Genomic DNA, 16,030 nt, shown 5'->3' on the forward strand with positions numbered 1-16,030 from the left:
GTTTCTATCAGAGAGTGGACTGGAGCCACAATTCTTTTTTTCAAAATATCTTTTGACCTATAGTAGATTTACAACGCTGTGTTAGTTTCAAGTGTACAGCAAAGTGAATCCATTATACATGACACACCTACTCTTTTTGTTGTTGTTCAGTCACCCACTCATGTCCAACTCATTGACACCCATGGACTGCAGCACACCAGGCCTCCGGTCCTTCACAGTCTCCCAGAGTTTGCCCAAGTTCATGTTCACTGCATTGGTGATGCTGTCCAACCATCTCATCCTCTGACACCCTCTTCTCCTGCCCTCAATCCTTCCCAGCATCAGGGTCTTTTCCAAAAAGTCATCTGTTCACATAAGATGACCAAAATACTATAGCTTCAGCTTCAGCATCAGTCCTTCCAGTGAATATTCAGGGTTGATCTCCCTTAAGATTGACTGGTTTGATCTCCTTGTTGTCCAAAGGACTCTCAGGAGTCTCCTCCAGCACCACAGTTCAAAGGCATAAATTCTTTGGTGCTCTGCCTTCTTTACTGTCCAGCTTTCACACCGCACATGACCACTGGGAAGACCACAGCCTTGACTATACGAACCTTTGTCAGCAGAGTAATGTCTCTCCTTTTCAACACACTGTCTAGGTTTGTCATAGCTTTCCTGCTAAGAAGCAAACATCTGATTTCACAGCTGCCGTCACCATCTACAGTGATTCTGAGCCCAAGGAGAGGAGCTCTGTCACTGCTTCCACATTTCCCCCTTCTACTTGCCAAGAAGTGATGGGGCTGATGCCATGATCTTAGACTTTTTATTTAGTCTTAAATCAGCTCTTTCACTCTCCTCCTTCATCTTCATCAAGAAGCTCTCTAGTTCCTCTTCTCTTTCTGTCATTAGAGTGGTATCATCTGCACATCTGAGGTTGTTGATGTTTCTCCCGCCTATCTTGATTCCAGCTTGTCACTCATCCAGCCCAGCATTTCTCATGATGTGCTCAGTGTGTAGATTAAACAGACAGGATGACAGCAGACAGCCCTGTCATACTCCTTTCTCAATCTTCAACCAATCAATTGTTCTCTGCAGGGTTCTAACTGTTCCTTCTTGACCCGCATACAGGTTTCTCAGGAGACAGGAAAGATGGTCTGGTATTCCCATCTCTGTAAGAGCTTTCCACAGTTTGTCATGATCCCCACAGTCAAAGGCTTTAGCATAGTCAGTTAAAGAGAGATACATGTTTTCCTGAAGTCCCCTTGCTTTCTCTATCATCCAGCAGATGTTGACAATTTGATCTCTGGTTCCTCTTCCTTTTCTAAACCCAGCTTGGACATCTGGAAGTTCTTGGTTTGCATAATGCTGAAGCCTAGCATGCAGGATTTTAAGCATAACCTTCCCAGCATGGGTGATGAGTGCAGTTGTCCAATGCTTAGCACATTCTTTGTTACCACCCTTCTTGGGAATTGGGATGAGGATATGACCTTTTCCAGTCCTGTGGCCGCTGCTGAGTCTTCCAGATTTGCTGACATAATGAATGCAAAACCTTGATGGCAGCATCTTTAGGGATTTGAATAGTTCTACTGGAATTTTTTAGATTCTTATAATTCTTAAATAATGTACATTGGAAATTGCAATATGGGTGATTTGGAATATATTATCTAACCAAAGAATTTTATGTAGCTGTCAACATTCAGAGTTTAGTTATTTCATGTTTAGTGACTTCTCATGCATAAACAGCTAGAATAAGTGATCTCAGTGTTGTGTCAAGAGGACTTTTCTTACTGTGTACTTTTACATGCCATTTCTTTTAAGAGTGGTTTCATGCTCAGGCCAAACAGAATCTTCTGTTCAGTTCAGTCGCTCAGGTGAGTCCAACTCTTTGCAACCCCATGGACTGCGGCACGCCAGGCCTCCATGTCTGTCACCAACTCCCGGAGCTTACTCAAACTCATGTTCACTGAGTCGGTGATGCCATCCAATCATCTGATCTTCTGTCATTCCTTTCTCTTCCTGCCCTCGATCTTTCCCAGCATCAAGGCCTTTTCCAGTGAGTTGGCTCTTCACATCGGGTGGCCAAAGTATTGGCACGTCAGCTTCAGCATCAGTCCTTCCAACTTGCCATTTGGAGGAATAAAAACAGAGAGAGGATGTGGAGGCTATTGGTGCCAGTTGCACAGTTCAGGTGTAGAGAGTCAAGATAACTTTTTTTCCCTTCGGACACACAAAAGTTGGACCATCGTGCCATTATATTGAATGTTATAGATAAACACCTCAAAAAGCTCTTTGTTGTTTGTATGGATACTGGCCACTTTCCTGCTCACATATCTATAATCTGGATCATCTGAACTGGTCAGTAAGAAAGTAACTAAATGATCTCTGGCTATCACCTGGGTTTGCTGACATCTGTGCTATGTTGAGTCGCTTCAGTCATGTCTGACTCTTTTTGACCCCATGAATGGTAGCCCGCCAGGCTTCTCTGTACATGGAATTCTCCAGGCAAGAATCCTGGAGTGGCTTCCATACCCTTATCCAGGGCATCTTTCCCACCCAGTCTAGTCTGATGCTATTAAACCTCATCTCATGGGCATTCTGGAGAATTGAACTTTAAGGTATTGAAATTTATTTTATAGAAGGGCAAGTTTTGCAAGGTACATTGCCCTTCAAATGAATCCTCTGAAACTCCCTTTGTACTGTTTAGACAGTTAATTTGTCAGCTTGAATCGAGACTTAAAAATAGTCATATTTTGTCCCTAGAACACCCCTTATGAAAATCTATCATAAGGAAACAACCTTAGGATGGATTTTAAAAGATTAATGAGTAGGATAATTATATAGGGAAAGAGGAAAATAATACAAATATCTAATATTAGACAAGTGGTTAAATATATAGCATTCATGTATTGTAAGCCTATGCTGTCATTAAAAATCATGTACATTTTTTAAAGTATGTATAATTCCAAGGAAAGTTCTATACAGAATTATTTTGTTATCCAAATGTTTTAAATGCACATGTACAAGTAGGAAATCAAAGACTGGCACATGATGACCACCATTAAAATTCTGATATGTCTCTGTGGAAAAATTCTTAAAGAGATGGGAATAACAGACCACCTGACCTGCCTGTTGAGAAACCTATATGCAGGTCAGGAAGCAACAGTTAGAACTGGACATGGAACAACAGACTGGTTCCAAATAGGAAAAGGAGTACGTCAAGGCTGTATATTGTCACCCAGCTTATTCAACTTATATGCAGAATACATCATAAGTAATGTTGGGCTGGATGAAGCACAAGCTGGAATCAAGACTGCTGGGAGAAATATCAATAACCTCAGATATGCAGATGACACCACCCTTGTGGCAGAAAGTGAAGAAGAACTAAAGAGCCTCTTGATGAAAGTGAAAGAGGAGAGGGAAAAAGTTAGCTTAAAACTCAACATTCAGAAAACCAAGATCATGGCATGTGGTCACATTACTTCACGGGAAACAGATGCGGAAACAATGGAAACAGTGAGAGACTTTATTTTTGAGGGCTCCAAAATCACTGCAGATGGTGACCGCAGCCATGAAATTAAAAGATACTTTCTCCTTGGAAGAAGAGCTATGACCAACCTAGACAGCATATTAAAAAAGCAGAGACATTTCTTTACCAACAAAGGTCCGTCTAGTCAAAGCTATGGTCTTTCCAGTAGTCATGTAAGGATGTGAGAGTTGGACAGTGAAGAAAGCTGAGAGGGGAAGAATTGATGCTTTTGGACTGTGGTGTTGGAGAAGACTCTTGAGAGAGCTCTGGACTGCTAGGAGATCCAACCAGTCCATCCTAAAGGAAATCAGTCCTGAACATTCATTGGAAGTACTGATGCTGAAGCTGAAACTCCAATATTTTGGCCACCTGATGCAAAGAACTGACTCAATGGAAGAGACCCTGATGCTGGGAAAGACTGAGGGCAGGAGGAGAAGGGGACGACAGTGAATGAGATGGTTGGATGGCATCATTGACTCGACGGACATGCATTTGAGTAAACTCCAGGAGTTGGTGATGGACAGGGAGGCCTGTTGTGCTTTAGTCCATGGGATCGCAAAAAGTTGGACACGACTGGGCAATTGAACTGAACTATGACTACCTCTCCTTGGAGGAACTGTAAGTTATTTTTTTTTTTCCATTTTAAAGAAGTTTCCCCAGTTTCCCTGATGACCTAATGGATGACTGATTTAATTTTAGAAAGCCATTCAGTTTTCTTGCTCACCTCCCTTTTCTTTACACAAGTACCTAACTTAAGTGCCATCTAGGGGCTTCCCTGGTGGTCCAGTGATTAAGAATCTGCCTGCCAATGCAAGGGACACGGGTTCATCCCTGGTCCCTGAACTAATATCCCACATGCTGAGGTGCAGCTAAGCCCATGCTCCACAACTACCTCCCGTGCTCTAGAGCCTGAGCTCCTGGGGAAGAGAGGCTACACGATGAGAAGCCTGCAGACCACATGGCTAGAGAGGAGCCCCCAGTGGCTGCAACTAGAGAAAACCCCACACACAGCAGCTAAGACCCAGTGCAGCCACAAATGAATGCATTAAATTCAAATAAAGAGCCATCTGGAAAATGGAATCGGTAAAGACGATGGGGGAGTAAAGGGAAAGCTAGCCTCCATTCACTCCACACCACTTATTACTTTGATTTTTGCAGATAAAATATCTTGATCCAAGGCAATCAAAAACAAACAAACAAAATTAGTATTTCTAGGAGCATTATGACTTGCTGGATCTAAACTCTGGTTGGAGAATGATTTTGCATTTCAGGAAACATGGAAGCTTCAAATGAAGGTCATTGTCAGCGCCAGCCTTTTAAAAGTGGTGGGAAGAAAACAGCCCATTGAAAGTACAGAAGCAGCTTTTCGAGGGCCCTGCTGTGCAGTCACAAGGAAAGGCACCAGCCTGGCGGGATATTTACACGTGGATGAAATCAGAGGTGATCAAACCGGCCATCGCAAAACCACTGCTGTTCATATAGCATCCTGGTTCCGGATCCTCTGCTGAGCAGAAAGGCATATTACAGGGGAAGAAGGAGAATGAAAGACTCAAATTAAAATCCAAGTTTAGAAAAGACAGCATTAACAACATAGAGAAGTTAAAGGTGGTGAGAGATTCCTGTGGAACTGGAATGCAGCTGACTCAGACAGCCTTAGTGGATTTCTGACTAAATCCCATAGTTCAAGGAACTTATTTAGAAATCCACCTTCTACCCATCAGTAACTTCAAGTAGTGTTTGCTTTGTGAACCAGGCAATTAACTTAACCTTTTTTAGTCCCAGTTTATCTCTAAAATGGGCATAATATTGTCACCTATCTCATACCACAGCTAGGAGCAGGTGGGTAATTTAGCACAATAGGTACAATGCTGGAAAATAAAATAAGCACAAATCCTCCCAGTAATCACTATTTTTAGATTATTCATGCACATTTGAGCTCTCAAAAAAAGGTAAATGCTTGAGAAATAAGAGTACGTGTTTTCTTAATTGTAGCTGTACTTGGAGCAAATATAGCTACCCTGACAGGCTACTGAAGCTTTCAGCTCTTTTGAAACTATCTAATAGCAATTTAATTATGACTGACAATCTGCTCCTAGCACAGGAGGTTACGCTGTACAAAAGTTCCACTCTGCTAGACGATGACTGCTAACCCCAGAGTCAAAGCTATTAGCTGGAGTTTTTCACCCAATCTTGGCATGATTTTAAACATGTGTCCGGTGTGTGTGTGTGTGTGTGTGTGTGTGTGTGTGTTTGCTTGCATCCACGTAAGGCGTGCATGAGTGGATATACTTAATTTTCCTATCTTTAGTAGCTTCTGGGGAGGGACTGCACTGAAACAATAATGCTAATGATGCAGTGATTTTTCTGCGAGGTTGGCATTTCTCCAGTGTTCACATACCTTCTGTTCACATCTCTTCTTCTAGGGTCAGATATAGGCGAGTCCGAAGATATTAAGGAGAACATTTTGTTTTCTGAATCTTTACCTACTGTTGCTAAGATCTTTACCTACCTTTGCTCACCCCCTACTACTGGGGCCAAATCTTTAATCCCTTCTCCTCTTCCTAATCCACCTGACACTCAATCTTGAGTCACATTACCCAGGCCAGACTTTTTTATCATCCTCCCAAGCAAAATAAAGTAATTCTATCTTCACATAGGTAGAAACAGCTTTTTGATTCATTTTAGTTGCCACTATCAAACACCAGCTCAAACAGGAGACATTAACCATAATGAGTTGAGGGGCCTTCAGGAAAGTCGGGATGAGAATTCTTTTAATACTTACTTATTTGGCTGTGCCGAGTCTTGGTTGCAGCACACAGGAGCCTCACTGCATCATGAGGGATCTTTCATTGTGGCCTCGGACTCTCCAGTTGTGGCATGGAGGCCTAGTTGATCTGTGCAGTTCCCCAAACACGGATGGAACCCTCATCCCCTGCATTGGAAAGTGGATTCTTAATCACTGGACCACCAGATGCTTTTGAACTGTGGTGTTGGAGAAGACTCTTAAGAGTCCCTTGGACAGCAAGAGATCCAACCAGTCCATCCTAAAGGAAATCAGTCCTGGGTGTTCATTGGAAGGACTGATGCTGAAGCTGAAACTCCAATACTTTGGCGACCTGATGTGAAGAACTGACTCATTGGAAAAGACCCTGATGCTGGGAAAGATTGAAGGCAGGAGGAGAAGGGGACGACAGTGAATGAGATGGTTGGATGGCATCACTGACATGTTGGACATGAGTTTGAGCAAGGTCTGGGAGTTGGTGATGGACAGGGAGGGCTGTTGTGCTGCAGTCCATGGGGTCGCAAAGAATCAGACATGACTGAGTGACTGAACTGAACTGAACTGAACCAGAGAAGTGCCCAGGATGAGAATTTTCTCCTACTCACTGCTGCTTAGACATTCCTAAGCCACACGGGCCCTGGGAATGCTCCATCAGTTTGACTGAATAAGCTGCACGGAAAAAAAAATTTTTTTTAATAAAATCATCTGTTTGGATATAGAACGTTGGATAATCATCTGCTCACATAGTGACACAAAAGCTTCTGATCTGTATGAAGATTGCATACATGAAAGCTTGGCAAAATGATGCACACGTGTGTGCATATAGACACGTCCATTCATTCATTATGTGCGTATATATGCATGCATTGCTCCCCCTTACTCTCGTTTATGGTTCTTCTTACAAAGTCGGAAGCGTCGGGTCATTAGACCACAGGGCCGGGTCGAGAACAAGCCCAGGACAGCCTCACCCCCACCACCATGGACAGGTGCCCTAGCTCCGTATTTTAGCTGTTTCGGTTTTTTCCCAACATGTTGACTCTTTTCTCTCTCCTTACTATGTTGATATATGAATATTGTCATTGTTGTGCCTAAGGATAGAGGTTCAAAGTGAGGGATCTAAGTTGTAAAAATATGCATTTTTTTTAATACTGGACTCAGTAAAGTTATCATTTTGCAAGAGAGAAACATATGGCTATAAACCTGTTCCATGTATTCATTGCCTCTTATCGAAGACATTGGTGACTGGCTCCAAGCTGAAAGCCCTCAACATCTTTCTTTGTTGATGTTGAATGGTTCTGAGAAGCTGATTCAAGAACAAGAAGTTAAGAATCTCTTTTTTTCTGTGTTTCCAGAACTGATAAGTGAAAGTCGCTCAGTCGTGTCCAACTCTTTGCAACCCAATGGACTATACAGTCCATGGAATTCTCCAGGCTAGAATACTGGAGTGGGTAGCCTTTCCCTTCTCCAGGGAATCTTCCCAACCCAGGGATCAAACACATGTCATAAAGACAATTAAGATGATAAAACCTCTAAAACATAATTTAAAAAAACCAGAATGGCAGGAAGAATATAAATGATGACAAAAGAAAATTTCAGAGCAAAAACACATGGCTAAACAAGAAAAGTAAAGAATATTTATCAACTCCAAGAAGGAAATTGTGAAGAAAAATTTTGAGAGAACACTGCCATCCTGAATTTTAGTGTTTAAAAAAAAAAAGCAAATGTCGATGAGTAGAGTAACATTAGTTATGTGGGATGGGCAAATGTGGTTGGTGTAATAAAAAAGAATTTCTTAGAGTGTACCCACCTAGCCAGTGAAACCCCTTTTATAGTAATTTTTTTTTTAACATTTGAAATTTAATAGCCAATCAATGTGAATTTTGCTATTCTAACAGGACCTTTTTTTTTCAGAGTCATTAAGATCTCTATACTGTTATGTTCCTTCTTTGAGCCTAAACTACACAGTGAGGAAAGCTTGTGTGTACTCCACTCAGAAAGTGGGTATTTAATTAGTGCCACCTCTGTAAGCACACCCTGTTTAAGCTGATTACATTTGTTACACCTCATCTCCAACTAAACCTGTAGCAACTAAGTCACCCTTCCTCATCAGGTATCATTCATGTCTCATCAGCACCAAGAGGAAGCCACACCTATTTAACGTCATCTCAGGACTTTGCGTTTACTCCTGTACTGATGGTGCTTGTTTGTTACCTGGGACATAGAAGCATGCGCAATAAGTCATGTTAACACGCGGCCGTCAGAGCACATGGTTGTGGTTTTCTGCGTCATGAGTGTGTTTGAAGCAGAACCCCCGGAAGCCCTGCACTCAGACTCAGCATCACACCACGTGGTGTTGCCGCATCGTGTCTTGGAGGCAATTACTAGCTAAGAGTTCTCTCCTCTTTTTCTCTCTCTCTTTTTTTTTTTTTAACATTTCTGGCAGGTACCAAGCACAAAACGATGCTAGAAGCTCGGAACGGAAGTGGGGCTATCAAAGCCTTCCCCAGGGCAGGTGTGAAAGGCAAAGGCCCAGCGAACAAGGGAAATACAGGCCTGCAGAACAAAACGTTTCACTGTGAAATCTGTGACGTGCACGTCAACTCGGAGACACAGCTGAAACAGGTAGGCAGAGCCCACACCGGAAGTGGGGGCGCACAGGGCATGACTCTGCCTGCCTTGCGCCCTGTCTGCTCTTCTGCTCCCTCCCACCCATCCATCCACCTAGCTTCTTACTCAACCCCCTTCTTTACCTGTGCGTAGGTTAGTTGCTTATAGGAATGCTGAAATGTAGCGGCTTCTAACACCCTTCCCAGCTTGTCTGAAGTGAGTCTGTGCTGTTCTTACAGATGAAGAGTGGGAGGCGAGGGGGCTACAAGCAGTTCTCTTCCTTACCAGGTTTCCCACTCGAAAGGGTTTCTTTTCGCTAAAGGTCAAAGTGCAGCATTCCATGTTTCCTTGTTTAGAGATGTACATGCTACCGCTAATTTTACCCTGTGCCCTTCTTTCATGTTGCTACCTTAGTACCTGGTGGTGCTGTTCTAAATCCTACAGCCACACGCTAACGGGATGGAGTCACTGTTACTCTAATAGCCTTCCAGAGGGATCGGGTCTACCTTGCTGCTGAAGTCCCAGCCCTCATACTGTATTGTGTTTCATATGCATACGTACCTTCTTGCACTGATTTTTATGCACCCTAGTTATTTATCTTTAGAATTTAAGGGGTTGACATTTGGCTGTACAAATGTGAGGGTAAATATTAGTATGGAAATAAATCCGTGCCTGCCTGGCCACCTTGGTTTATTTGCACATAAAATTCCTTCAGACATTTCTTTCCTTTGTAAATGTCCATAAACTGAGATCTGTGCTCTGATAAGGAGAGAAGCTGGGAAAAAGAAGACACTGCCATGTGTTAAAAATAGAATAAAATGGCAGCATAAAAGTATCTCTCCTCGAGGCAACCACAACCAAGGACAAAAGTGCATGTTCTTTTATTTCTGTCTTTCTGCAACTTGCATGAAATAATTAATATCCTTCCCCAGGTTAAAACAATACTTTTGAGGGGTTTGGAGGATGATTTCTTTAAAGCTGTCCCTTTTCATTGCTTTTAATAGCACATTAGCAGTAGAAGGCACAAAGACAGAGCTGCTGGGAAGCCCCCGAAACCTAAATACAGCCCTTACAACAAACTGCAGAAGGCCGCGCATCCGCTGGGGGTGAGTGTCTCTTCTGCTTCCAGGTAGAGTGGAGCCTTTCTTGGAGGATTTCATTTGTCAGTTCCTAAGGGAGATAAACGGAAGACGCCCAAGTAAAAACGGTTGATTTGAAAGCCCAACCCCTCTGCCGCCAACAGAATCACTGGTTTCCTGAGTTGGGTGGGCTCCTGTCCCCGTTAGCTAAAGTCAGACATCTTTTCAGTTGGGCTCAGGTTTATAGAGCATAGGGATGGAAAGAAACCCAAATTTGCGTCAGGTAAGTAATCACGGGAAATCTGAACCTGAGGTTAGCGGGAACTGTTAAGAAAGGTTGGTGAGGAACAAATTCTTCCAGCTTCTTTTTAAGATCTCCAAGAGATAAAGGATTGCTGTTATTTCCCTCAACAATTCTGGCTTTTAAACAGTCTGAAAGGTGTGGCTCGTTTAAAAAGAAAATTCACCTTAGGACACTATTTAAGGCCTGGGAAATAGTTCCTGAGACATGCCCTCTTGTTTTTTACACTAGTACGCATATTAGTACTGATGTCCCGACCTAGAATTTTTACAAGATTTTAGGGGAAAACTGTAAACCTCCTGACATTTTAAGCTATTTATTTATAAGCATAGGCTTCCCTGATAGCTCAGTTGGTAAAGAATCCACGTACACTGCAGGAGACCCCAGTTCGATTCCTGGGTCAGGAAGATCCCCTGGAGAAGGGATAGGCTACCCACTCCAGTATTCTTGGGCTTCCCTTGTGCCTCAGCTGGTAGAGAATCCACTCGCAATGCAGGAGACCTGGTTTCGCTCCCTGGGTTGGGAAAAGACCCTGGAGAAGGGGAAGGCTTCCCACTCTTTATAGGATTTTAGGCGACCTATCCACTTTTAGGCCATCTACCCACTTTTATAGGATTTTAGGGGAAATCTGTAAACCTCCTGACATCTTAAGCTACTTATTTATAAGCCTAGGCTTTTTTTCTTGTTTGAGTGACCATAGCTTACATGAGAGATGCAGGGTTCTACACTGTTTAGCTATAATAAACCATAACTGTGTGTATAAAAAATTAAGATGGAGAACAATTGCTCTACAGTATGTGCTGAATTATGCATTTTGAAATCTGTTTTCTTCAAAATAGATCTTATTAATAATCAGTGCTATTGTGTGCTGCCGACACGTGAAAACACAGTTAAAGGAAAACTGCAATCATCTATTGTGAGACCTCAGAATGAGTTGACCCAATTAATTTAGTAGCATCACCCATTTGTATGCAAATGAAATCCCTTTGCTCTTTTGGATAGAATGCATTTTAGCTGCTGTAAGAGACTTTGAATTCTACTCAGAGTGGATGTTTCAGCAGTACCAGCCATAACCTGAGTGCTATTTCTGACCGGTGGAGATGCCACATTCAACAATCAAGTGAATAGTTCTTAAATAAACAGAGAAGTCAAATTGTGTTAATGTTAGCTTCCAAAGCCTCCTGCTTAACTAGCACAGTTACTGTTTCCATAAATGGAAACATTCCCTTCATGAGAACAGCCATCTTACTAACACTGCTCCTCAGAGAATAAACTGGTATGGCAGCATAGTGTCAGAATGTTGGTACCAATGAAAGCAAAACATGGCAAAGTTTTCAGGGGAGATCATTTTTCTTCCCTTCTTTAGTGAAAGCGGAATTTTATTATTTTTAGATCTCTTGATTGGTGCTCACACCTTCCTGTGCTACTCTCTTGTCACATCTGCATAGTCAGAGTAGCTGACAGCATTAATCAATTTCTCTTTAAAAAGTCTATTCCCTGGGACTTGCCTAGCCCATCCAGTGGCTGACATTCCACACTTTGACTACAGGGGGTGGGTTTGACTCCTGGTGGGGAACTAAGATCCCAGATGCTGGCCAGCCCACCCAAAAATAAATAAAATAAAGTAAACATTTTAAAATGTCCATTCTCTGCTAGTTAAAATGTGTGTAAAGAGTGGAATAAAAAAATTCCCTATTTTTTCTCAAGATGAATAGTTTCCTCAGGAAGTATATTTATCATGAAAAATAAGATAGCAGAGTACTTTTCTGCACATCCATTTAACATCCTAGATCAAGCCATTTTCTGGGATCTTCCAGTTTCTCCAAAATGAAAGATGTTCTACAGTTTCCATTATTCTTTTAAAATTTGTTTTATTGATGTATAGTTGATGTACAATGCTGTGTGTTAATTTCTGCTGTACAGAAAAGTGATGTTATACATATATAATATTTATACATATATATTCAGTTATACATATATATAATATATAACAACATAGCATTATACATATATATATATATATATATATATATATATTGGGTTGGCTAAAATGTTCAGGCTTTCCATAGATGTTCTGTACATATATATAATATATATTATATATAATAATATATATTGTATTACATATGCATATATATGTTATATATTATATATATATAATATATATTGGGTTGGCTAAACAATTTGATTAGGTTTTCTATAAGATGTTGTGTGTGTGTGTGTGTGTGTGTGTGTGTGTGTGTGTGTATATAGGGTTAGCTAAAAAGTTTATTCAGATTTTCCATAAGATGTTGTATGTGTATATATGGATATATATATGTATATTGGGTTGGCTATAAAGTTTGTTCAGGTTTTCCATAGATGCTCTGGATGTCTCTCTTTTCACGTCCTCTTCCTTTGGGGTGGTCCCAGGACACTGAGCGTGCATCCCCGTCTTCCATGGTTCTACTGCACTCCCCAGGGCGTGCCTTTACCCGGGTGGGGGTGCCCGCTCTGTTTTACCAGCCAGCCCCTCTTCTGGACGCTCCCGGTGAACCCAGAGACTTCGGCTCACCTGCTCTTCTTTCTCCCCGCCCTGCAGGTGAAGCTGGTCTTCTCCAAGGAGCCGTCCAAGCCGCTGGCGCCGCGCCTGCTGCCCGGGCCGCTGGCCGCCGCCGCGGCCGCCGTGGCCGTGAGCTCGCCGTTCGGGCTGCGGGCCGCGCCCCCCGCGCTGCTGCCGGCGCTGCCCCCCGCGCTGCTGCGGCCCGCGCCGGGGCCTATGCGCAGCGCGCATGCGCCGGTGCTCTTCGCGCCCTACTGAGCGCGCGGCCGGCCTGCAATAACTCACAAACCACACGCCGAACAGAGAACTATGCAGCGTTTATTTATAGTTTAAAGTATATCTGAAGAGCCAGGACTTTTGATAGTGAACTGAAAAGATTATGGAAAAGATGAAGTAAAAAGAGGGAGGTCTGGGGGCGGGCGGGAGGGGCGGTATTGTCTCCAAATTAAAGCATTCCTCTTGAACATTGAGTGTTTTAGAAGTGATCTCCAGCCTTGACTTGTAGTGGCACCTAGAACCTCCGAAGCCTTTGTGACACGCCTTTTGGGCGCCTGTTTCCCCCGCATTGTCTTTCCTGCTTTATGAGACAACTATACATTGTCTGAGGGCATTAACTGGTTCCAGTGTGTATATAAATAATCATATACTCTGTAGATTAAAATAATGCAAAAAAAAGAAAGAAAAAACACAAAAAAACAAAAGCAACACTGTGAATAGTAGAGCCCGTGGTCCTGTTGCTCTGACAGCAATTCCTGGGTATTCACCCCAGCTAAGGGAGGTGCAGTAGGCGTCTGGTAGAACAGTAGTCCTGTGTCTCAGCCTATGCCACTAGGTTCTCAAGAATTGCAGAAGGTAGAACGAACAACTGTTTCATGCCAGTAAGCAGTCAGCAGATAAACAACACCATCTGGTGTGGTGAAGGTCCCCAGCTCACCCTCTCCCGTCCTGCCCACCCTGGAGATGACTTTCAGTCCAGAACAAAAGAACAGGGCTGACTTAGAATAGAGGTGGGAGAGACTTTAATAAAAATAGTTTCTCACAGAGTGCTTTCCCCCAACACTAAGGCAGTGTTGCTGGAAACAGAGTGTTTTTCAAATGCTTATATCTGAAAACAGGTAAACCCATGCATCATGGGGGTCCAGAAAGAAACCAGTACGACTGTTCTGTTTCGAGGATGAGGGACAATCCTAACCTAGCATGATAATGCAAAGTACAGATTTTTCACATTAGTACGTATCCACTAAAAACAAAGAATATTACACCTCTGCAATATCCCCTTTATATCATACCAGTAGGGTTGTCTCTTAGGCAAAGTTTTCTGCTTTGACTATGATGGTAGACATTAGCTATTGTTGGTGGGTTTTTCTTTCTTTTTTTTCCTATATTTCCTACTGACATGATATAAACAAGTAATATATATATTTAAATATTAGAAAAAACAAAGAAAAATGAATCTGCATTCATTTCAGACCAGGGGTATAGAGTTAAAAAATACTGTTAAGTCGCACTTGGCCATCATTTCTCTAGTGGAGTTGTGAAATACTAACAGCCTTCAATATTCACCATAAGGCTGAAAGGAGTTGATGTTTTACCTTTAAAACAAGATTTATCAGGGGTATATATAAATATATGTATATTGTATATATGTTAGAAAGTTTAAGAGTATAACTTATAAAAAGAAAATCTATATAAAATAATTATATATCCATCCCGTGTTACATGTTATCATTAAGTTGGTAACAAATGGCATAAAAATAGCTGTGCCTTTAATTCGTGGTAAAGGCTATTTGCTTTTTCCCATAGAAAGCTAACATATACCTGTCACCTGTGATGGGGTTTGATGCAGCCAGTCTGTTGCATTAATAAGAATAATGACACTCAAACTTCAAACAATGGAAACGTGTACAAATCCACTCTACCAGATTTAGGTTTAGAGAAAAAAACATATTTTTGAAAAGGTTTTGTAGAGAACTATTTAAAAATATACAGAAAGGCTGAGTATGGCCTTCCTGAAACTGCTCTTATCTAAAATGTAGTAGACTTTTGAGCGTCTAAAGATGCAAGGTGAAACCGTTAGAGAGATGGGTATTTAGCATTTGTCATTTTATATTTAAGAAACACCTGTAGCGTGCTTGGTGCTCAACATTAAACATGGTCTTTGGAGTTATTCTCCACCACCCAGCTAAAGACATTTGTCATATAAACACATCTTTAAAGCAGTTGACTTTGTATATCTTTTGTTAAACAACTGACCAAAAGCAAAAAGGAAGAAAGGAGAGAAGGAAGGAAAGAAGGGAAAGAAGAAAAGAGAAAGTGTTCCATCAGTCTTTGGTAAAAGGGATTTTGAACCGTGTCTCTTATGCCTAAGCATGTTGATTAGGACTGGAATCTGTTTTTGAGAGCATCTGGTGACAGCGCGTCTGCCAGCACCTCTACTTTCTGGTCTTGGCGAGCACTTCCTTTGCTTCACCCTCAGACCCCCCCTGTTCAGCCAGGTGGAGAGTTAGCTCATGTGTTTTGTTCTTTGGGTCTGTCTGTATCCTGTGTGACAAGTTTTGGACAGTCTTGACCTTTAGTTTCTGCTTTGTCAGATATTTTCACTGTTCACGCTGTCAGCCCGAATCCCTGTCCAACAGCATTCACGCCTCTAAAGCCTCCCCTTCTGTTGGAGAACACAGTGTTGATCAATGCAGCCTTGCTGCAGTGAACCCTGCTGTCCTTCCCCGTTCTCACCAAAGTGGAGGAGCCGGTCCACCCAAAGTCAGGGCCTGTGCAATCGAGGAGTCCTGGATCACGAGACGTGACTGACTTAATGATTTGCTGGGAGACAAATAAATCAGCCATATTTTCTCCATCAGCCGTATGAGAAACCTCAGAAACACCTAAATCCCTTCAGCTTCACTTCACTATGAAACCATTTCGTTTAAATGGTCTTTAAAGTTGGAGTTGTAATCATCCGTTGTCTTTACTCGCTACCTAATAAAGGATGAAGCCTAACCATAGAACTTAATGCTGGGTTCTCTGTGAATCGTTTCCCTGCATGCCATGTATTTATCAACACCAGATCCCTGTCTATCATGGTTCAAGCTGCTATCAAGTTCTACCCCTTCCCTGAGGGAACTTCTTTTCATGAATAAAGATCAGTAATTCAGAACATCCTGAGAGGGCTCTGACCTTACGGTTTTATGTCCCTTCTCACGCCACATACGCACGGGCA

The 16,030-nt window shown here is 42.2% G+C and overlaps 1 protein-coding gene across 5 annotated transcripts in view; it reads left to right on the top strand.

Annotated features, from left to right (window-relative positions):
• Positions 1-15,823, top strand: part of ZNF385D (zinc finger protein 385D) — a 1,003,514-nt gene extending 987,691 nt beyond the window's left edge. For all 5 annotated transcript variants that reach the window (XM_086379817.1, XM_086379818.1, XM_086379820.1 and 2 more), the window contains 3 exons: positions 8,728-8,906; positions 9,896-9,997; positions 12,853-15,823. In XM_086379817.1, the coding sequence (XP_086235943.1) occupies positions 8,728-8,906; positions 9,896-9,997; positions 12,853-13,071 (500 nt within the window). In that variant the 3' untranslated portion in view covers positions 13,072-15,823. The remainder of the gene's footprint in view (positions 1-8,727; positions 8,907-9,895; positions 9,998-12,852) is intronic.
• Positions 15,824-16,030: the final 207 nt, after the last annotated feature.

The sequence above is a fragment of the Bos grunniens genome, chromosome 27 (assembly GCF_055505025.1).
Source record: "Bos grunniens cultivar Pamir isolate PY7600 chromosome 27, Bosgru_T2T1.0, whole genome shotgun sequence".
Classification (NCBI taxonomy): domain Eukaryota; kingdom Metazoa; phylum Chordata; class Mammalia; order Artiodactyla; family Bovidae; genus Bos; species Bos grunniens.